General features: G+C 39.9%; 1 protein-coding gene across 6 annotated transcripts in view; it reads right to left on the bottom strand.

The window, feature by feature from the left end:
* Positions 1 to 2,158: 2,158 nt before the first annotated feature.
* Positions 2,159 to 22,612, bottom strand: part of GABRB3 (gamma-aminobutyric acid type A receptor subunit beta3) — a 115,245-nt gene continuing 94,791 nt past the window's right edge. Inside the window, exons 7-11 of one of the 6 annotated variants that reach the window (XR_012040345.1) lie at positions 21,724 to 21,876; positions 17,082 to 17,326; positions 5,533 to 6,200; positions 5,106 to 5,215; positions 2,159 to 3,211 (exon numbers count right to left, since the gene is read on the bottom strand). Coding sequence is in view for 3 of the 6 variants with exons in the window: in XM_072849631.1 (XP_072705732.1) it covers positions 5,850 to 6,200; positions 17,082 to 17,326; positions 21,724 to 21,876 (749 nt within the window). In the remaining 3 variants the exon portion in view is untranslated. Of the gene's footprint in view, positions 6,201 to 17,081; positions 17,327 to 21,723; positions 21,877 to 22,612 lie in introns of all 6 variants that reach the window. The other 5 variants (XM_072849633.1, XR_012040343.1, XR_012040344.1 and 2 more) reach the window with 5 other exon arrangements.

Below are 22,612 nucleotides of genomic sequence, written 5' to 3'. Positions count from 1 at the left end.
TCCCAAGTGCATTCATATAAAAAGCATCAGCACCTGGAGACAAGCGTGCTAACTCTTGAAGGCTAGAACATAAACTGAAATATATTTAAATACAATATTAGAATGAAGAACCTAAAGATTACGTGATGTATCGTAGCCCCGAATACACATGCTGTTTGCTGGTGTGCCTTCTGCCAGCTAGGATAACAGTTACTTTATCTCCAGGTTTTTGCAGCAGGAGCAATAACAACTGAAAGAAGCCAACTGCTGGTGGTAAGCTGGGGGATAATTCAGAGTTTAGCCTAAGGCTCCCTCTGGAGTCAAAGGAGAGAGATCGGTGCCTCCAAGGAGCGATTCAGAGCAGGGACCTGAGTGGCTCTGGGGAGCTCTATCTAGGGAAAAACCCAGGGAGGTGCTCTCCCTACGCCTCGCTGGAGGTATGCCAGTGGAGGGGCAAACTTGGCCTGAGCAGCCACTTTCTGGGTTTTCCCTTGTTTCCAGGGAAGAACAAAACCTGCTAATCTAAATTAGGCTGCAATGCTGGGACAAAGGCATACTGCATAGCACATTGCAAAGGTACGGGACATTGTCCAAACAAATATTGTGCTTGCTTAAGCATTACCTAAAGTTCACTTAATTAGGCAATTATTTAAACTCAGGCTGATTTTAGGGGCAGTGGTTTTTCTTTTTGTGCTATTACATATCCCATCCACATGGCTTTAGTTTTCAAGTATGACAAGCGATGCTGTATATTGGGTCAGCTGCCAAAGGGTTTCATTTTCAGAAGGTATATGCCCGGGTCCACAAGTCAGGCCCTCGCAAGCTATAAGAACCACATAAACACCCAAAATCTGAAGTAATTTTAGAAAAGCTCAGGCTGTTTGGAGGAGTTTGAAGGCATTTATGAGAGATTCTTTGTTCTAAAACAGTCAGAGAAGCCTTGGGATTTCCACTGCTTTTAGTTTAGTTTCCAGCTGTCTGCCATACTTCTTCTATTAGTGGGTAACCTTCACTGTTTTGACAGTCGTGACTATAAAACCAACATCTGTGGAAATAGTCTTGATACTAATAGGACCATATTTATTTGGGGAAAACAGCCAATCATTTCTAATAGAACCTGAACTCCTTTAATATAGAGCAGTACTTAAGCAATTAATTGATAATGTTTATCCATACATCAGTTCCAAAATACACAAATAAATACATCTCTTACCAGATATTCCAAATCACAAAACTAAGCTTGGTACATCATTAATTTTTCCTACTCTACAATACGGGCTGGACTGGAATACATAGATAATAGATGTTACTTATGATTTGGGACGCATTGCTGAAAGTGAGCAGAAACATGCTGAAATCAGAGGGAGCCTTTCTGTTGACTTCAAAGGCCTTGCAATCATATCTACAGTGCTGAATATTTTATCTCCTCCTAAAAGTTGTGACATGTATCATTAGCTACGATGAGATTTAAGCAAGCATGTGACAGCTTGTTCCAATGCAAAGCACGCCAATTGGGTTTAAGGAGGGTCTGCTTTCCAAATCTTCAGGGTATTTTTTGGTTTTGAGGGAAGGGGTTGGTGAACTACTGTCAAGATGACTTTCAAAACCCCTCTTGGAATCTGTCCATATTCTGACTCCTCTAAAATAACTTACTAATACTTAGCAATAAAAAGTGTAATGAACACAATTAGCATTCCTGATACAATTAGCATAGCTGGAGAAAGTTTTTTTTGTTTGGTTTTGAAATATTTATGACTTGATTAATGAAACAAATAAACAGGACACCACTGTCTTGTTTTAATATCAAAAGCTCTTTTGCCTCCTGGGCGAGTAGAGCTTTCATATAAAGCAGAGGACAAACTTTCTGCTCTTAACAGGCAATGTCCCAGCTTGAAGAGAGGTTGGTTTGCCATTAAGAATCTTGCTAAGTCAATGGATGTAGTTTTTCCCTCTTCCTTAATCTGCTATAGAAAACACTAGGAAATATAGCAGTTTAATGTTTATAGCAGTTTTTTTGCTACTTGTGTGTTGATAAGAAAATGCTTTCATGTGGTTTTTTTTCTTTAAAATTGTGTAAGACTAACCATTATATGATATTTAACATGTAATTAAACATTAAAATTTAGCCAAATACACAGTCATCATACTCCCTCCATCCCCAGAAAAAAAGTAAGCAATCAATCTTTAAATCCTCTTTAATAAATGAATATTCATTCATCAATATTTTCATAAAGCATCTCTTCATCATTCCATTTTACTATTCTTTTTTTTTTCACTGCTGAAGAATACCAAAAATACATAGATGTGCCTTAAGCAAAAAAGACTGGGTTTTAGTTTATCTTTACAATGGGATGAAATCAACTTAGAGTTAAACCACCATAATATTTCTACTGTTTATTGACCCTTTGGGCTATAACACAAGATAGTTCCAGTGTTCTTTTTTTTAATGCCTTTTACAAACAAATAATATGTAAATGTTATTTATAGTAGTGTTGAGTTAGAAAGGAGTTAATTAGCTATGAAATACATTACTCTGGTGCAATTTGGTTGAAATTACCATTTTTAGTCTTAAAGCCATCTATGGTTAAAATCATACACTGCAGCTAGCGTAAAGGGACAAGAGCCAGAAAATAGGAGGTCAAGGCAAACACTGTTCTTAACACATGGTTGTGTGTGTGTGTGTGTCTGTGTGTAAGAAGTGGTGCTGGGGCTGGAGGAAGGGAATTGGCAAAAAAAGGCACAAAAATGCGTGTTAAAAATGAAGTGTTAACCTTAAATGAGAATTTCCTGGCTTTTTTCAAGTCAAACCAAGACTTGGATTTGTTCAAGGTTCAAGCTGCTTGTGCCCCATGGAACTCAACTAGACTGGTGAATATGAAATCTCGTGAAAAAGCTGAAATGCATAACTGCCCACTTTTTGCGATGAGAGGCAAGGTGGGGAGTACGGTTTCATGAGAGGGGCTGCAGTAACACACTGCCCTCCAGTCATGCAAAGGGTAAGAGAGGGAGAGTCCTCAGAGACTCAGTTCTCTTGCCCATGCACGTCCCGAAAATGCACATTGCCTCTTTGCTCTGGCCAGACAGTAATTTTCCATCTGCTTGCCAATCTTGGCTGAAGCCACTGGAGGACTGATTTCAGTGGATTTGGAGTACACATTTCAATCACAACTAAAAAGTCTCTTCTTCTTGTTGAAGATCTCTGCCTGACCACACGATTTCTAGGAGCTGGGGCCTGAAGAAAAGAGAGAACTGTGATTAAATAATGAGGGTGGGACCACTCTTTTCTTGAATCCCATTTTTCAGGGTAGTTCTTTAGGGCACTTACTGAAAGATCATTTCATTAGGGTAATTTTTCTAAAGCAAAGCCTACCATTTTTAAGTTTTATTAAAATCAGATTTTTTTGTTAATTATATTTTGTTATTAGGATAAAAACTTGGGAGGGCTTTTCAACAGTTCTACCAAATATGTACTTTGGGAGGGTGTTAATTGTTTGGTTACTGTGATTATAATGATGACAATGTGCTCTATACTCCCTTCACAGTTTGAAGAGATATTAGCTCATAATACATTGTGGTTTACCAATGGGAGCTAATACTGAGGAGCTTTTAAAAACCAAGTTTTTCTGCTCTAGCTATACGGGTTCCTTTGAGGCTCTTCGTACTGTAGAGTTGTCTGCAGATACAGTGCTTAAAAACTGCAGTTACAGCCACTTTGCACCACTGCCAAGGATGCAGCAGGACTGCGGCGCTGATCCTGCACACGCCGGCAGCCGGGGTTACGGTGAACGCTACCAGCTGGGGGATCGCATTGCAGCTTTGCTGTAAGGCAACTGTGCGGAGCCCGTTCCTGTTCAAGGAGCAGCCCCGAGGATGGGATTACAACACAGACCTTGCAACCCACGTTCGTCTATGCTGAATTTCAGCCCAGAGCAAAGTTTCACAGTTCAGCTGCAAATAGTCAGGGGTGGGAACAGTAACGGACCACACATGGTTGTGCTGGTTTTGGCTGGGGCAGAGTTAATTTGAGGGTTAAACCACAACAATGGCAGCAACACAAGTATCGTTGCTCTACTCACAGCTAAATCAAGTACTAGCAAGAACATGGGTCATTACAGAGCCAAGGCAGCCTTTTCAGTTTCATCTCTTTTTGGTGTTTTTGACAGATGCATATCCACACATTTTTGTCCCACAGATGTCTCTAACTAGCATTCAAAGCTCTCTATCTGCCAAAAATTCCTGTCGATGTCCAGAGGAATTCTACATGCAGAGAACTGGCGGGGCCACACCTGAATTATTTTTTTTAGATCTATTTATGCTACTGTATCTGTTGTTATTTGTGAATGTACATGATAGAAACACTTTACAAAAAATATATCTTCTTTTCTTTAGAAAGGTTTAGTTCTGATAAATAACAAATTAAGTTTACAGATCTGAAATTGGCATACCTTGATGACTACAATCTACTCGACTGAAAAAAGTTGGAATCCCAGTGAGGGAATGAATTGGGATGAAAACCAAAGTGGTCACATTTGCATGAAGGATATGTTTGAACATAGTTGATGCTGCAACAAAACATACTGTTTGCTGTCTCTTGTGATCTGTGACTGCAGCACACTAGCTTGATAAGTGTACGTGCATATACTTTCAGTATATAAATAAAATATGAAAATGCTCCATTACTGAATCAAAGTATCGGAAGTGCTCTATTTGCTCAAATCTAGAGAATAAAAAGTTGTAACACCACAGAAACAAAAATATGACATAGCATGCGGTCACGATAGCAAGCACAGGGAAGAAAAATATTGAGAAAATATACTTATATGCATATTATGCAAATATATTTTACATTAACATACAATGTTATAAGAATGTTAAATAATGTGATTGCATGTTTAAAAAAGGCTACAGCTAGGTGGTTTCATGTCGAAGTAGCAAATAACCTGAGACATCTTCTATGCTTTCACTGGAATAACAATCTTTAAATCTACAGCAGATGTAGAACACATTGACAGTAGTTGAATTCTCAGCTAAATTATACTAAAAATGTGCTGTTCTCTTTCAAAATGACATGGCAGCTGGAACCAGTCCAAGGGAAGGAAAATGTGCTGAACATTTACAGTACTTACAAAAGATTCGTTTCACTGTTGATGGACACTTAAAATGCTTGTTTGAAATATTATGAACATGTGTATGTCTCCAAAGACCTAGAGCAACACTCCCATGACCAGCTTGCTTACTGCAGAAGAGAAAGCAAGAGATCATTAAAAACAATGCCCATTCAGGACTGGGAAAAAATGTATTATGATATATATAAAACGAAGAAATTTCAGCAAAGAAAAATAAATTTGGCTCGATGAAATCATAGTTGATGGATGTGCAATATAAATGACTTATTTTAAACTTACCAGTGTAACTCTACCACTTTATGATTAGTGTGTATGGCAGCATTTACAAACAATGTTACTAAATACTGACTTTATACACGATTACAGCTGTTTGTTTGAAAATTTCTATGACAATCAAAGTTTTGTAGTGATAATATACAACACTTACTTTCTCAAGGCTTGTTATTTTGACGACACCTGCCTTTTGATTTAAAAAGTTCCTCTGAAGTGCATTCTATGTTAAAGTGTCCATAACCTCAGAATGAATGTGCACATGTGTGTGTGCATACATATACTTCTGCTTTGCAGTGTGCTTTTATATACACACAGTTCTTTGCTATATGTATTCACACATACATGAGTATGGTCTACATAGTAAAAGTTCATATATATATATATTTTTATATATAAATATATATATAAACTCTGCAGGCAAGTAGTACTTCACTTGTTATAATTGAAGTCCTTTAAAAAAAGTTCAGTCACTCAGTTAACATAGTATAGCCAGTAAATTAAGTTGAAAAGAGAAAATGTGAATGGAAACACCATTCTTGACCATCTGTCGATGGCATTCACATCTGTTAGATCAGGGATTTTTATTTTCAGTTGCGAAGACCTTCTTCGTAAATGGCCCCTCTTGCTGTGGGAGCCTGTTCTTTCTGACGAACGCCTTCCAAGGCTTTCGCGATGTGAGCTTTGTTTTCTGTACTGGATTCCTGAGTTGTCAAAGGATATCATTGAATTTCTGGCTTCCGTAACGCTGGTGGTGACCTCGTTGCTTGCCACCTCATTGTGAATTTCAAGTGATGTTAGCAGAATGTTTCCATGGGTGTCCACCTAGGAGGCAAAAATAGAAATATAAATTGTTTCAAAAGACTTGACATCTATCAGCAGAATGTGGGCGTACTTACATCTCCAAACCCATACATATTCTAAGAAAGCATGTATTCATTTTAAGCATGTGATAATCTTAGAAAAAAATGGCAATACTCAGATGCTTAAAATTAGGCAAGTACTTAAATACTTTTACAAACAGGGTTATCATCATCCCACCAACATCCAGTACAAAACTGAATTCGGCAAAACCAATCATTTTCCTCTCCCTCTAAACCAGCCATGTTTTAAAGGATGGTGTAGTTCAGTGAAATCTCTACATTGAGATGGGGAGAGAGGGCAAGGGATGGACTCTCTCTCTGCTACAGTAGGAAATTAAATTAAACCGGACTAGCTTTTTTTTCTATCTGTGATTTAAAACCAGATGAAAATGCCTGTGAAGTTTGCTAAAATCACACGAATACTTCTGACCTGCTGAACTCTGCATTTTGGAATCACAGAGCTTATTTACAACTTTTATCTTAAACTTTTCCTTCCAGAGTCATTTGCACAGTTTTGCAATCATGGCAATGCTTAACTGCGGGGCTTTTCCACTTGAGTAAGTTATCTTAAAGAGCAATGAATGTAGACATGGAAGAAAGCTGCTGAACTTAGGTGGCACTCTTCCCTTCCACCTCCATATCCAAGAGGCAGTGAGGACAGTATTGAGCACAGGTGAGCAATACGATGACATTTGCAGTAATTAAGAGGAAGGTTCTTATCATTTAGAGTCTTTAACAAATTCTGGTCTACACTCTCCAGTCCCCCTGAGTACTGATAGAGTAGGAGCAGCATAGAGTTCAGTACGGTTCCTTCAATCCAGAAAACCTTCCCGTCCCCATGAGTGGCACTGACGGGCAGTCCCAAATGATGCTGTCTTAACCAGTATTTTGTAGCTTCAGTGGTGGGGCACCACATCCCCTGGTGCCCCATGCGCTGCATGCTGGAGGACGGGTAGAGAAGACAGCTGGTGCAGGGATCAGCTGCAACTTTCCTGCCAGCTTTTGGGAAAGGAAATTAATGTCTGAATGTAAAATAAATGCTCCATGCTGGGTATCTTCAGCCAGTTAATGCATGTGTGACTCCGTTCAAGTGAACTTGGTTCCCCATGTCACAAATAGTGAATCATGGCATACAGGATAATTTCCAGTTTTACATATACAACTTATTCATCCACAATTCATCCTGCAATTAATACATTTTTCTAACCTGCCACATGATCTAGCCGTGTTAACTGTGCAGCAGTTGAACACCTCATCCTAGAAGCATCTGTTTAAAAGTGGTTAAGAAAATACACTATTGTCATGGCCTCTTGAAGTTTGTACAGTCAACTGATACCACGTCCTTTGCAAGATTTGTGTGATGCATTAGAAGTATGTGTAGCTATGTGTCTGTCCACATGCATTTAGGTTTCTTAAGTCGTGTTAAAATTCTGTAAAATGGATATTTCTTTCATTAATTATTGATGCTACAGCATATCTTTTCTCAGTGAAAACAATTACAATACTATATCAGTAATGCTTTGCCAAGCTTCTTGCAAATGGAAAAAGAATATAAAATGCTATGACTGACATACAGGCGAGTAGAAAAAGAAATCCTTAAGTACCCAACAAATCCTGCTGTTGTAGGCAACAGTACATTATGCTGATGAGTGCCTATAAATAAAAATAAACACCGTGAACCAAAATAATGGGGTGGAGAAGCCTCACTGGTGATTAAGAAGAATTTATTTTCCCCATGGCAGAAACCCTTTGGGTAGAAAAGTACGAGCTTGAGGTTTCTAGAAACAAGTTCATGCTGTTGAGCAGTATCTGTAACCAGGGAATACACACAGCTGTAAAATACAGCCATGGATATCATTAGTACTTATGGTGATCTCTGAAAAGAACTGATTCAATTTTCTGTTTTTCAGAAAAAGTACAAATTATGATCAAGATTTGTAACAGCATTGTGTAAAATATCTCTATAATCTGCGTTTTCCTTATGAAGCTTAAAACTAAATCTCTCATCAAGGCCTCCATGGTGTCACATGTCATCTCCTTTCCCATCTCCTCCCGGGCTTTGAGAAGTGTCCTTCAGCTTACTAAAAATGCCCCAGCAGAGACCATTTTGCTGGGCTCCACCCTGACAGCACTGCCTTCCCCTTGCAGGTCTCTACTCCCTTTCCTTCCACCACCACAGATGTCAGCTGCTTCTTCCCTCAGGGCTTCCTGATCTCTCCTGATTCTGTCTGCCACCTACATATATAAAGACATTAGCCCATCCATGGGTGCTTTGTCCTTCTACACCAAGCCTGGATTTTTTTAAGTAAGTAAGTGAGGTGTCGGCTGAAAGCTTGTATTCTGGAGGGTAAACCTATGTATTCAGGCTTCTCCTGCCCAAGGAATTAATTTTATTCCACTTATTTAATTGCACCGCATAGCCTTCTTCACCTTATCTGCCCACCTTACATGCCACCCTAACGTGGCTTCTGCCTCTGATCTGCCAGCGATGCTGCCACTTTTCACTGCTCGTCACTGCATCTATAAATCAAACTAGAAAGGTGGTCAAGAAAGTTGCAACAATTGTGTAAATGCTTTGTCTGAAGACACTATTATGTCCTATGAAGTTGCATGACAGCATATATTTTCTCAAAATGTCAAATGAAACATATTTGGAAACATACTTCTGAAATGCATCTCTGTTAATAGAGCAACAGACTTGCACGTCAAATACAACAAAGGAGCAGATGGAAAGAAGAAGGGGTCTGCGAAAACTGAAATCAGGCTTCTGGTCCACAGATATTTTTGAGATCTATTCCTGCAAATTGTATTGATTCCTTCAGAGGTTTTGGATAAATCACCTAAGCCCTCAACAACGTTAGAGCAATATATACTAATGCTTTGTGACAATCTTAAGGTGATGTAGTGAAGTACGAATACTTAATGCATGCAACGTGTTAAAAAGTATTTGCACATAAGCATGACTTCTGAATGATTTAAGCAATGATTTAAATGACTTTGACAAATGTACACAAGCTCTCTCAATGAATAAAGAAGCAAACCAATAATGGCAGGGTATCCTGTGCAAGTTGACTCATGTTTGCCTGAATATACAGGTAAGGCAAAATCCTCCATGAGTGAACAGGAGTGTTGCTTGGTGGCTCCAGGGAAAATGTTACCCCAGGTGCAGATATAGATTAAGAAAAGTAGCTGAATGGATTACAGACAGTCATGGCTACACATGACAAACAAGGACAACATCTTTGATAAAACTTTAGTTTTACCCCTTATGAGCCTTAGAATATGATTTTATCACCTGGCTCAAAAATGTCACTGTCTGTGCACTGGAAATTCTCCCCAAAACGTTATTGCCAGGCTTTGCTCTTGAACCTTGTTATAAATCGGAGAGATGACATTGTGGATTCGGCCAATTTCCCCTCACTCCCTCCCATCCTTCTTTAACCTAAATATTTCTCTTTTCTGCCTTCTCTGACAATCTTGGGCCTTCATGCTTCTTGTAGTCTCCTTTCTGCCTGACCGTGGCTCCACCTGAAGCCATTCATTCCCGTTTCCCTGACGTGGTCTCCACTGCCAGTGCTCCCATCTCCTCCCCAACACGAGCCAGAGCTGGTTGTTTCCATGGATTGTTTCCCAGTGAGCTCATCAAAGCAGATGGAAACAGCTGAGTACCAAATCATTAATTAATTCCCTGCTGAATCAGCATGGATCCAAATATGCAAAACTGATGCTCTTATTTCAGAATCAATTTTAATCGAACCCCATCCCTCCCACCTCTGAACAACTACAGAACCTGCACCGGGGTGAAGTGATTGAATCTCACATAACTCCATTTGGAGGCTGAGAAGCATGAAATGCTGTGAGACGTTTTATACATGGAAAAACAGATTAACTTTTGAAGGTTCACCTTTTCTGAACTATACATATTACAGTACAAAGAAAAAATCCCAAGACTCTAGCAGCCTAATGTCATCACACACAAATTACCATAACTTACCTAACTGAAGCTAGAGAGAGGAGAATTAGGGTAAGGCTCACAAAGAACCTCTGCTCCTTGCTCTTGGAAGGAATACCACGTCTCCAATAGCCTCAACTTGGAACGTACATTGTAGATAAGAAACTTCAACGCCCTTTTTACACCTGGCAAGTCCTGAATCTACTTAATTCTAGACAAGATACTGGCTTGTTTAGATGTTAAGTATTACATTTTTAAAGAACCGCAAGCCAAGAGCTGCTATTGAATACCTTTCTCCAGTCAAGATTCTTGGAAAACTTCAGCTTTAATGCCAGTTTGGAAACACTTTAGTAGGGTCAGGAAACTACCATAAGGCTTGATTTACTATTAGGTAGTGTCTGATTTATTTCAGGTTCATTTAGTTCTCTGTTTTATATTCCATAAATTTTAAGGAGTGCTTTACAATGAAATCTCTTTTACCTCATAAGTCTTTCACTCTGCTACACAAAGAAAGAGAGGAAGCATTTTTCTCAAACCCCATAGGTGTGTTTAGGATTTCATCAATCCCAAATTTTTAAATACCATGTAAACACTTTCCATCATATGAAGCAATATAAATGCAAATAGCGGGTTTAAATTAACAGCATGAAAAGCTGTCTCTGTAGTTAGTCTTGCATTATTTTACATCAAAATTACTCTTCAAGTACATTATCCCACAAAATAGATGTCCCCTTAAAATTATGATAAAATGGAAATTACTTTTGGTGGAAATTGTAATTTAGACTCCAGCTACCTGATTCTCACCTGATCTGCCCTGGTGCAAGTGTCTGTGGTTATGCAAGGGGTAAGCTACCTGGTAGCAGTTTTCATCTTCTTTACTTATGTATAAATGGCTTTCCAACATGTAGAGCAGTACATGATCAGGCCCTAAGTGTTATCTGTGCTTAAAGCAGAATCTGTTGACCATAATATGCCTTTGATATTTTTAAAATAATTTAAAACCTCAAGCACAACCAAAATGATAGTGTTGACTGTTCTCCCTGAGTCTAAAAGTTGATACTTCTGTCACTACCATTTTAATATGTTTATATTTATTAATAAGCACAAAAAAATGAGAGAGAATTATGTTAATTCAGCCTTGTAGATGAGCCCAGGGTAGCCAGCAGAACTGGGAAGATAGAAAGATCTTGAAAAACAAGGAAAGTATGAAGAAGGAAAATAATTGAACTTTCATGTTAATGTCACTGTCCAACAAGTAAGACTGGAGTTTGACAGTTAACCTTGATGTATTTGAACAGAGGAAGAAAGGGAAATAAATGTATGGTCCTCCCTTGCCCTGTATTTCACTTTGTCTGGATTCTTACAATCTCTGGGCTGTACTATGGATTGCAAGTACAATCCTTCTCACTGTCTCTGGATCTGCACCATTCATACTTGTGCAAAGTAGCTGCAGAACAAAATTAGTACACACATGAGTCTCCCAGTGCACAATGAATGTCCCCATCCTAAGTGCCACAGGACTACAGTTCTTCCCACACAAACTGTGCTCATCACCCGTGACAGATATTTTTCAAAACTTGGCACCTACTCATCACACTCATGTTTCAGAAATATCCCACTGTTCAAAACAGCACCGAAAACAGTATCCAGGAAAGATGAAGATGCACAGGAGAATACTGCCAGCTTTGCTATTCTCATATTTCCCAGTTTAAACTGAGCGATAATTCTGCCACAGCAGCCAAGATATTCATTCTCAGAATAAAATCCCACTTGTGAGAAGAGTTGCTACAATTAACAATTCTTTAAAAGCGCTAAGTGGATGTAAGTGGCTCGAGCCTCTATTCTCAGCAATGCCTGGTGGGAAGCTGCCGCCTTGGCCAACAGCGGGGGTTTGAGCCAGGAATCTCCAGAGCTAAAAAAACATGCAGGAACTGCCTGATGAGAAGGGCCTTTTTATAAAGGGTTATGCATTATTTCTGTTCAAAGGAAGCTCTTCCCACATGTCTGACAGCCACAGGAGGCTGAGGCTTGAATAAGCTTGTGTGATAGTTACCCTCCTGATTGATACCCTGGGGCTGAACTTTTGGTCCCACCAAACTGAAAACGTAAATTGCCACAGCTTGAACTAAGAAGCAATATTTTTAGCAGGGGACTGTAACAAATCATGACCTCTGTGGATTGGCCCAGAAGGAGCAATGTCCAAAACACATGCTCACCAGCTGATTATGCCAGTAGCCTCTATCACAAGAGTGAACAACAAGTAAGAACAGGATTGCCTTAGAGCTCTCTCATGCTGATTTAGTTGTAAATTAGGCTGTATCTGAGCCTTATTTAAAAGAAACAACTTATGTAGCAAAACTGAAAGTGCATGGAGAGCTACAAATGAAGCCTGAATCTGCCAATGCAAACAGGAGAAGCAGAATTGATCGGTAATGGTGATCAATTTTCAAGGGAAAACATTTTTACAGGCCACCTATTCTTTTCTGACAGTTTTTCCACAAACAGAGGACTTTAATTATCTTACCCGATACCATGGGTAGAATAAATATTTTATGAAAAATCAAGATTCAGTTCTTCCTTTATCCTAGAGCTTGTCCTTATATATGAACCAGTGTACCAAAGTTTTCAAGAGTTTTCAATCCGAAACTGGTACATGTACGAAAATTGGTTTACAAAAAAGGAGCATCCTATGTTCATCTCCAGTAACTGTGGTTTACTGGGAAAAGGCTGGAAAAGTTCAGGGAGGAATACTATTTACAGCGCATTGTCTGAAATAAAATATGATGCAAAAGCAGTCAAAAGAAGAGACGGCTATGTGTGAAATTTTCTTTGTATTCAGCTGCTGACCCACAGATGAGTCATTCGTAAAGGCTCTCTCCAGATTCATCTCACCACCAGCTCTGAGTCTTGTGAAACCATTTCCAGAGATTCAGTTTAGTCAGACATGCCTCAGTCATCGTCCCACCTTCAGCAGTGCTACACAGGAGAATACAGGGGAGAGTTTTCCTCTCCTTGCTGCTTTTCTTTGTCACCTCTGCAATGTGAGGACACTGGCTGTGCTGTTTGCATGCTACGAGGGCTCTTCTCTCCCTAACGCCTGGAGCTATTGGGCTCATTGGCTTTAACACATGGGCAGAGCTGGACAGAAAGCCGTAACAGGAGCAGTGAAGCCAACCAACAGCTCAGCAGCAGCAGCTGGTGGAGCCCTCCTCAATGCAGCAAGCCTCAGTGTTCCACCCTCTGAGTGGAACAACTCAGAGAGAAGTGCCTAAAAGCTTGGCGCTGGAGAGGCACGTCCATACCAGCAGCATCAACATGGAGATGGCTGTGCCAGTTTCGGCTTTGCAAACCCGTAACCTCCGACGCAGGACAATGCAAATGCGCGCATTAGGAAGCAGAGTTACTGAGCATGAACAGTGGCTGCTTTGCAAAGCAATTATCAAATAAAACACAAACATACCCACATCTGTGGATTTTGTGGCCTAGAACATTTCTGTTATTAAAACTCTCCTGCTCTACAATCAAATAAGACTAGGAAAGCATGAAAAGCCCTTTTGCTACTGTAAGAGGAGTGTTTATAACCAAGCCTGCTAGCTTGCACACCAGAATTCAGATCTCTGAGGTGTAAAAAATGAACTAAAATATCAGCGTCCACGCTGGTTCTACTGGTTTCCACGAACTAAAACACTCCTGAGTGAAAATAACGCAGCATTTTCCCTCATCCTGCTCTTGTTCCCTTTGCCTGAGAGACAGACACTGCCTCAGCAGCACTCCCAGTCTCAGGTACCAGAAGAGCAACACTGGAACTCGGGGCCTGAACGCCAGGCAATATGTTGTGCTGCCTGCGCTCTGCTCCTGCTGCCTCCCAACACAAACGCGCGACTTCCACAGCGCCGCAGCCCCTCCTGTCTGAGCACTGACGCAGGCTGGACCTGATACAGCACAGAGCTGTTCTGTCACTACACCCACAAGTTACAGCATCTGATGTGGGCAATAAATGGACTAATGTTTATTTATTTATTTGGTTTTGGTTGGGTTTTGGTTGGTTTTTTTCTGCTACCCTGAGCTAGCACTCTAAAGCAGTGACAGGGAGCTCATGCACACAATTCGTACACAAGCAAATTCAATTACTAAAACAAAAGAGCGACACAAATCAACTCAAAATGGTAGTCTTAGAGACAAACTAAAAATAATACCTTCTTCCAGTTTTATATCTGAACCCTTTTCAGTCTTCCTTCCAGCACAGCGTACATTCTGACAGTCATCAAATAGTGGTGATAGCTGCAAAGGGGGCTGCCTGTTTTTAGGCACTCTATCACTCTTTAAAAATGTTGCTCAGCCCCTAATCATGTGAGATTTGAAGTATTTCCCAGGATTAGAAACCTTCCCTTTCTGAATGGAAATACACTCCATGGAAGCCTGAAGCCTCACCAAAATGTAAAAAACAATAAGTTCATTGAACTCGCGCAACGTTTTCTTCATCTGTGGCTCTGAGCCTCCCTTACTGTGCAGTATGCCCTCCAGTTTGTGAGCCTCTCCCAGGACATCCAGCTCCTGAGTCCCAGCTCTAAAGCAAGAAGCAAGCAAATGCCAAGCAGCTGCTATTTCCATCAGATTTAACGATCTTCAAGAGCCGTCAAAGAACAAGTTGGAAGTTAATGCATCTTTACTGCCCCTGAAGAGGTCAGAGCCAAGGTTGCAGAGCTTTCAGGTACTGTCTTCCATGGCAAGTATGTTAAAAAAGTCTGGCATGACCACCTGTCCTGCTACATCCATGATGCCTGTACAACATGGTACACAGTGGGCATGATCCAGAACCACAGAAACTATTTTCCTGCTTCAGGGCTATGGTGTCTGGAAGCCCTGGTAAACTTTGTCCAAAGTATGTCTGCTAGATGGATTTTCCCTGAGCTGCTCATCCTGAAAGCAATGGGACCTCTCACCTTCTCTGAGCAATTCCCTCTGCTTTGCATTTGCCAGTGTTTTTCAAATCAGAAATTCAGATTTGACATCCTACATCCACTGAATCTGCATTTTCCGTCTATGCTTTGTTTCAAAGGAAGACTTCTGATCAGCTCTACTTAATGTCCCTGTATTTTCCTGTTGCATGCTGGCACTGCTTCCCTGAAGGCACTGAATCCAGTGACTGCAACGAAGCTCTGTTGACTTCACCAGCTGAGGCCTGGAGACAAAATGTTTTCCACAGATAATGGGACCATACCTCATTATTTATCCTACATAATTTGAACAGCAAATATTCACAGTCAGTATGACTATATGTGTTTCTACAAAGCATACAGAGTTCCCTTTCACAGCTGGGACTACAAGAGACAAAGCAACACACTCTTCTTTCAGCTCTGGTGTGCTGAATTTGTATCCTAATTTCATTCATGCATGGCTGATATTAACCCAGCAGAAAAGTCCATGATATTTGCTTAGGATGGTCCAGAAAGAAAAGGTTGTAAGTCAAAAGTGAGAAAAAAAAGGGTTTATAAATGGTGTGATCAGATCTGGGATATAATGATGACATGATCTGGCTACAAAAACCTGTCATTTTCAGTAGTTAAGGTTGGTATGCTTCTTTTGACAATATAGACCAACTGATCTCAGGATAGAAGAACAGTCAGGCATGGGGTGCTATTGGGCCCATTAACAAGACTTGTACTGAATTATATAAATCATTTAAATGGATGAGATTCACCAGATGGTTTCCGTTGGGAGAACTGAACCTTGGTGCATACATCTGCATTACCTGCTTGCAGCTAAAATCTTCTCTACTACTTTCAATTCTGATACTGCTTTTTTTTCCGTCTGCTTTTTTTATTATTATAACTATTTATTTTTCCAGGAAAGGGAATTCATTCTTCCTGCTAGCTTAGTCCTAAGCAGTGCTGCCAACTGTGATAAGAATTTGGTTTCATAATATAGTGGACGAAAATGAGTTTATTGGTTCAAAAATTATTTCTCAGATATGAGTGTTGATAATTAGGTGTAGTTCTGCATTACATTTACGATAGCAGACAGAATCATTAGGATCAAAAAATACAGCTCGAAATTACTTTTATGATACTGGTATTTAATAAACAGACAGTAGTTTTGTCACTGTGAACTCTTCTAATTTATAGCTGATAGAAAAAACAGTCTTACTCAACAGAACTGAATGAAAAAGCCTCACTGGGAGCATTTTAGCCAAAAATGATGTTCTATTCAAACTGACATGGCTTGCTAACATCATATAGTGTTGAATACCTTGAATTTTTCTTCCAAAGGGGAAAAAAAAAGGGTATTCATTGGATGAATACTCCAGGCAAGCGAATAGGCTGGAGCGTAATCAGCACAGACCATGCCAATACAGAAATCAATCTGAAAGTTTCTCCAGGAATCCTAATTTTCTGCTGGTCTTAAACAGCAGCAGATGACAATGCCACACACAGCAGTTCAGCTATGCTGGCCAATTAATTAGCATGGCAGAACTAATCCCTTACCTGTTCTCTCCCATTCTAAATGTGTCTGCTCTAAGTGAAGTGAGAAAAAGTATGCTCAGATCCTGAATTCCCTTACGTAGGTACTTAAAGAAAATCACAATTAAATTATATTTGATTTAAACAAACAAATGCCTTTGTAGATCTGGGCCTTTATTTTCAAGCTAGCTGCACTCCCATTGTTATCATCTTCTCACAGTTACTTGTTATACAGATCATGCTCACTTCGATTTCTGTATGCCTAAATATATTCTTCTATGTAGGTTCTTGAATATAAAAATTCCAATGTTTGCCCACAAAAAGGAGATGTGGTTGGTAATGTTTTTACACATGATTTTTTGTTTATTTCATACAGTTAGTTTTTGTAATAAAAGAAAAGAGATACTATATATAGATTAAAGAATCCTACCCGGTTGCCTTCAAACTTTGAGCGATCGTTTTTTGCCTTTGCTGTCTTTTCTGCAAGTTTCTTCTGCCTTTGAGGGCCTTTTCCAAAGAAAATGTAGTTGACAAAGGCGTATTCAAGTAAGGCCAAGAAGACAAATACAAAGCAGCCCATAAGATACATGTCAATGGCTTTAACATATGGAATTTTAGGCAAAGTCTCTCGCAGATGAGTGTTGATTGTTGTCATAGTCAGCACAGTTGTAATTCCTACACAAAGAAAAAAAAGAGCACATATCTTACAACTCCAAGCAGATCATGCTTCAATTTCATTTTCCTTTCTGGCAAATTTGCCTTGTCAGTGCAAAGAAGTTTAAAAATTTGTGAAAGATATCTCGCAGGTGACATCACTGCAAATGAAAGTAAAACTAAAGCTTGATGCATTATTATTCTGTTACAATATTTCCTTCATATGATCGGGGGAACAGCTAACAAGGGGGCCCAGCACCACTGCTGTGAGTTAACACAGATTCATGGAAGCCAGTGTAGCTGCACTGAGGATCTCTTCCATGAAGACCAAACTGATCTGACAGGAAGGCAAATAGTCTGCCAAACATTAAAAGATGTGCTCTTACAGCACTGTGCTGCTCAACATGATGGAGGGAAGTTTTTAAAAAGTAACAAAACTAATTAGAGGTCTGGAGAGATAAAACCACGTGCACATATTAAGGCAGACTGTTTGTATATATGGTGAAAGATTCCTCTCACACAGTTTTAAATTTCTAAGAGTTAAGCAGCTGGTTGAAGTTAGTCCTGTAGGGCCCCTCTGTAGCAGATGGAGAGAGATGGGCACCTTTCTAGAGCAGTTCATCTCATCTATTTTAGACACCTCTTTCAGGAAAGGACAATACAGAAGAGGGATTTGAGATGACTAGTTTAGAGCAATAGTCTAATTTTTACATAGACAGAAGTGAGATGAGCAGTGAGAGGCAGACAGGTATGTGCATTTGTGGAGAGAAAAAGCCAAGGAGGAGAGCAGCATTTTTATAGTGATCGACTGGACACTAATAAAGTACCTAGAAAATCTATAAGGTATGTCAAACCCTCATTTATTTACCTAAGGATGGACATAGCACCGGAAAATATATTCCAGAGGACTGTTCTGAAAAGCTGGTAAGAAAAGCAAATTTATTGTCAGTCTGCTTGAATTCACAATAAACTGCAGGGTCTGTATCTCTGCTGGAAATTTTATGGGAATCACAAATCACAGGTGGCTGAAAACACTGGTTTGTGGAATGAGTCTACATTGGTAAAAGAGGCAAGCGATTCTAATAGCTCCCCTCCATTACTATTTTCTCTGATTCTGTAATTATACCATCAGTTTGTAAGTAGTCACTAAAATGCAGGCAGAACAAAAATAAAGAACGAAAGAAAATTGCTGCCATATTATAAAGCACAGCTTCTTTTACCTGAAGAGACAGAAATAAAGACAATGTAACTCAAAATCAAGCTGCTGGCATAAACAGTGTCACTCCAGGGAACTGTAGTAGCAGCCTATGAGGTTCTGTAACAGATATTTTGTATATTTAGTAGGTCAGCGTCACGCCGTCTTCAGTGCTTTTCCTCTAAACTGTGAAACAAGCGTGTGTTGATGTCAGATGTTTCACGGCTTGAAATACAGCGGAGACACACAGCACAAACTTATTTAAAAATTGTACTGGGTATAACTCACCCAGCTCTGCAGTAAAATAAGGACTATAACCAACACATTACTTTCAGCTAAAGAAACTTTGACAAAGTCTCTAGAAAACCTCCATGCTAGCAGAAGGAACAGTGATGAGAAGGGTGGAGGACTGCAGCAAACAGTATCACACATCTGCAGCCCAAGGGACTTCTATAGCCTGAATTAGCTTCTTTCCTTGTAGGACTACCTGCTGCTGCTTCCCATAAGGGATTCAAAGGATTACCTAAGATACAATTGATTCTTGTATCAGAAATCCCACAGATTCCTTTTAACACACCCTTGGCATCTCACTATCATCCCACAGATGCTTACCAAAGCCTAAGGCAACAAGGGACTTAGAAGCCTGCCCAGTGGGGGTTATAATGCGCAGATTTTTGGTGCCTGTTTCCAGGCTGTAATCTAGATTCCAGAGATAAGTCCTTAAACACCACATGGCGAGAGTTTGGTGGCTCTCTCGGTGATCCAGAAGATTAAGTACACTGAATAGAAAGGTGGCTATCACTAACCAAAAGGAAAGATGTCCCCTGGGAGATCCTGACACCCTGCAGGCAAATGCCCTTCTGAAGATCAATACTTTATTTTAAAGCACAGCTGGAGGAGAAGCAGCTGACACTCACTTATCATAGAAAAATAGGGTAATCTTGTGATTACAGTCCTTCCCAAGAGTGAGAACTCTTGAGATCATTTTCCTCCTCACTCAAAGGACTGAATTTAGGAACTTTAGGGCTAACTAGCAAAAACTCAGTTTTTAACAGAATTGATGGTTTTGAATATTTCTCTTGAGATCAGCCCTGTGTCAGCCTCTATCTGCAGTGTCTTAGCACATAGTCTCTGGAATGAGCTGGCCTTTGCTCCATGCCCGGGTTTCTCTGTTGAGGGAACTACTTGGTTCAGTGCAGGCTGGAGCACAGACAGTGTGTGCAGCGAGGCACCAGGGACAGGAGCAAAACATGGAAGTGAATGAACTAGAATCAGGCTCTTTCAGAGAACACAGGCTTCTTCCAGGGGTCGAGTAAAAGCTTGTCTCCATGTCTCTGAGGTCTGCACAGGGAACTCTTCCTCTAACAAATACCTAAGCCAGCAGGCCTTATCCTCCTCTGAACTGAGCTTTTCAGAGCCAGTTACATATGTCCAAAGGTGCTATATTGCCTTTAAACTTTGATACCATTTCGTATCAGCTTCAGACTCATAAGAGTGGCTATACAAAGGAACAAAGGATTAGACCCATGGTACTGAACTTCATTATACAAACATCACAGACATAATCACCAAGGCACTAATTGTTTTCTCAGAAGAACCTATTAGATGGATTTTTGTCCTCTCAAAAGGACTTTCTATCAATCGGAAATAGAACACCTGGGCTCCTCAGCTTACCTTGAATGTACTCTCCAACTTTTGTTCTAATATTTGTGTTATCACAGTATGGTACTTGATGAACTTGTGCTACACAGAAATAGGCCATATGAGACAGTCTTGTTCCTTAAACAAGGAAAAGCTGTGTGAACCCATTATAGAAGGACGTGGAATGTCACTGGGTTTGGCAACTTCTGTCTAACCACCTGTTCTCTGCAGTCCTAGCCAGCATGTAAAATCTAGATGCTGACTGATGTGTTTGAAGTGTTCCCCTCTCTCGGTCATAATGTCTCCAGGGTGGATCTTTGGTATCCAGTAGTTCATTTATGAATACATCAGAGCTGTTTGGACTCTATGTCCCACCTCCCATTAAGCTGCTACTACTTAGCTGCAACCTGCTGAACATGCACTATCTGCTGAGTGGTTAATGCCAGATTGTGTCATGCCCATATGCACCAGCTAATCCACAGTATCTGTAGAATCATTGTACAGTAAGTGCAGTTAATCTACAATATCTTCAGTTATCCAAGTTCAGATGCTAGGATGTAATATTATATTGCACAAAGGTATAGGTGTATCTAGCCAGCCTGCTTTGGTATGTGCGATCTTGGGAGGTACGCGGTACAGAGATGGGGAATCTCATGGCCATGGGTTGGAGTCACAGTTTACTGTGGTACGTATCAGAAAAATAAGGGAACTAGGGAATATGTTCCTGTTTTAAGAAGAGAAGAGAGCATAGCAGGAAGTTATACAGCATAGGCTTAGTGTCAAGTTTTGGGAAGGAAAGTATGTGCTATTGGGAAGCACAGGGTTGAAGACAGGATTTGGGATGAGATGAGAGGCAGCAGTAGTCCTAAGGATTATTTATTGATCCATTTAATAGTCCTTGTCTCTAGCTATCCCTGAGTATGTTTCTGTAATAGATGAAATCTTTCCTGTGAGATATTTTGAAGCCACCTTCCCTTATCTAAAGGATACTTTGATCTGAAAAGGTCTTGGACTGGGACCACCAATCTGTCCCAAACCCATGTTTTTCTGCCATGAGGTAGATAGCACTTTAAACTGTCATAAAAATGCACTTAGCATACCGTGCATTCTGAGGGTGAGATGGGACGTCATGGTCCATAGCTGACATGCCCCTGCGCTCTGAATGAGCACATGGTACTTGAGGTCTGTTCCTGCCACTGTCAGTTAAAGCACCCAGGACCTCAGGAGGCAGCTTGGAGCCACACTTGTCTTCCCACACTGAGCTGGACTAAAATACCACGCTCAAGCCCTTTGAGTATGATTCTGGAGCTGGTCCCCTTGCTGAAGCTACTGACAACAACATTAACTTTGATGAGAACACGGCTGGGACCCGTATGAGCAGCTCATGTCAGAGATTTAGTGGTAGCTACATTCTTGCATGCAGGGGAAAACTTATCACTTTTGAGGCAATACTGAATGACATGATTTTGACGTAAATGATTTTGGAATATCAAAACACTGACATCACATTGCAGTCTTTAACAACCTCTGAAGGCTACATTCAGTCTGACATTTTAATGTCCCACTCATTCTTAGCACATACCAAGGGCAACTCTTGCTGCTGATGCATCATAATTGATCCAGAATGACACCCATGATAAAATGGTAATCAGTATGGAGGGCATATAGGTTTGAAGAATAAAGTATCCAATATTTCTCTTCAACCTGAAGCTCAGTGAGAGTCTTGGATAGGCACCTGAGGAAAGGGATGGGAAAACAGTGTTATTTATACTGAAGAAAAGACACTTGCAGATAGTTGTCTTCAGTTTCCGTAGAAACTAAAGCATGCACATTTTATGGGGTAGTATGACATCTGTAGAACAGTAGGGAAAACGCCTTCACTGTATTACTGGTTGGTATTAAAAGAAACCTTGCAGTGAATATAGTGATATCCAAGCAATTTGTATTTGGGAAGAAAAGAGAGAGTAAATTATTCTAGATTATTGAACAGATGGGTGAGCACCGGTTAGTTTTTAAAAACAGATGCTTAGGTCTCCAAGTAAAATGCTTATCCAAATACACAGTTTTATGTATAATATTTATATTGAGAGGATTAGTAATGTGCATAGTTTTGTGTTTACATGGAAGAGTTGTTCGTGAGATGGCACTTCTTAGTTACATCTGAACTACGAGAAACATACTACCTGTGGTGTCAAAAATAAATTGTTATGAATCCCAGTGAGGAAAAGCCTTCAGACCAGATCCAAAGGCCTCTAACATCAATTAGAGCTGGACGGAATTTTTCTTCCAAAAATATTTTAGGCAAATAAATGATGATGTTATATGTGTGTGTATATATATATATACAGTATATATATAGGACTCACGAATTGTTAGAATTGGAGCAAATAAATAATGGAAAAAAATGAATAACCTCAATGTCAATGTTTCAAACAAAACGTTTTCTTATTTAACTTCAAACTGGTATATTT

Source organism: Ciconia boyciana, chromosome 1 (genome assembly GCF_034638445.1).
Source record: "Ciconia boyciana chromosome 1, ASM3463844v1, whole genome shotgun sequence".
NCBI lineage: Eukaryota > Metazoa > Chordata > Aves > Ciconiiformes > Ciconiidae > Ciconia > Ciconia boyciana.
This window is presented reverse-complemented; position numbering and strand designations above follow the sequence as displayed.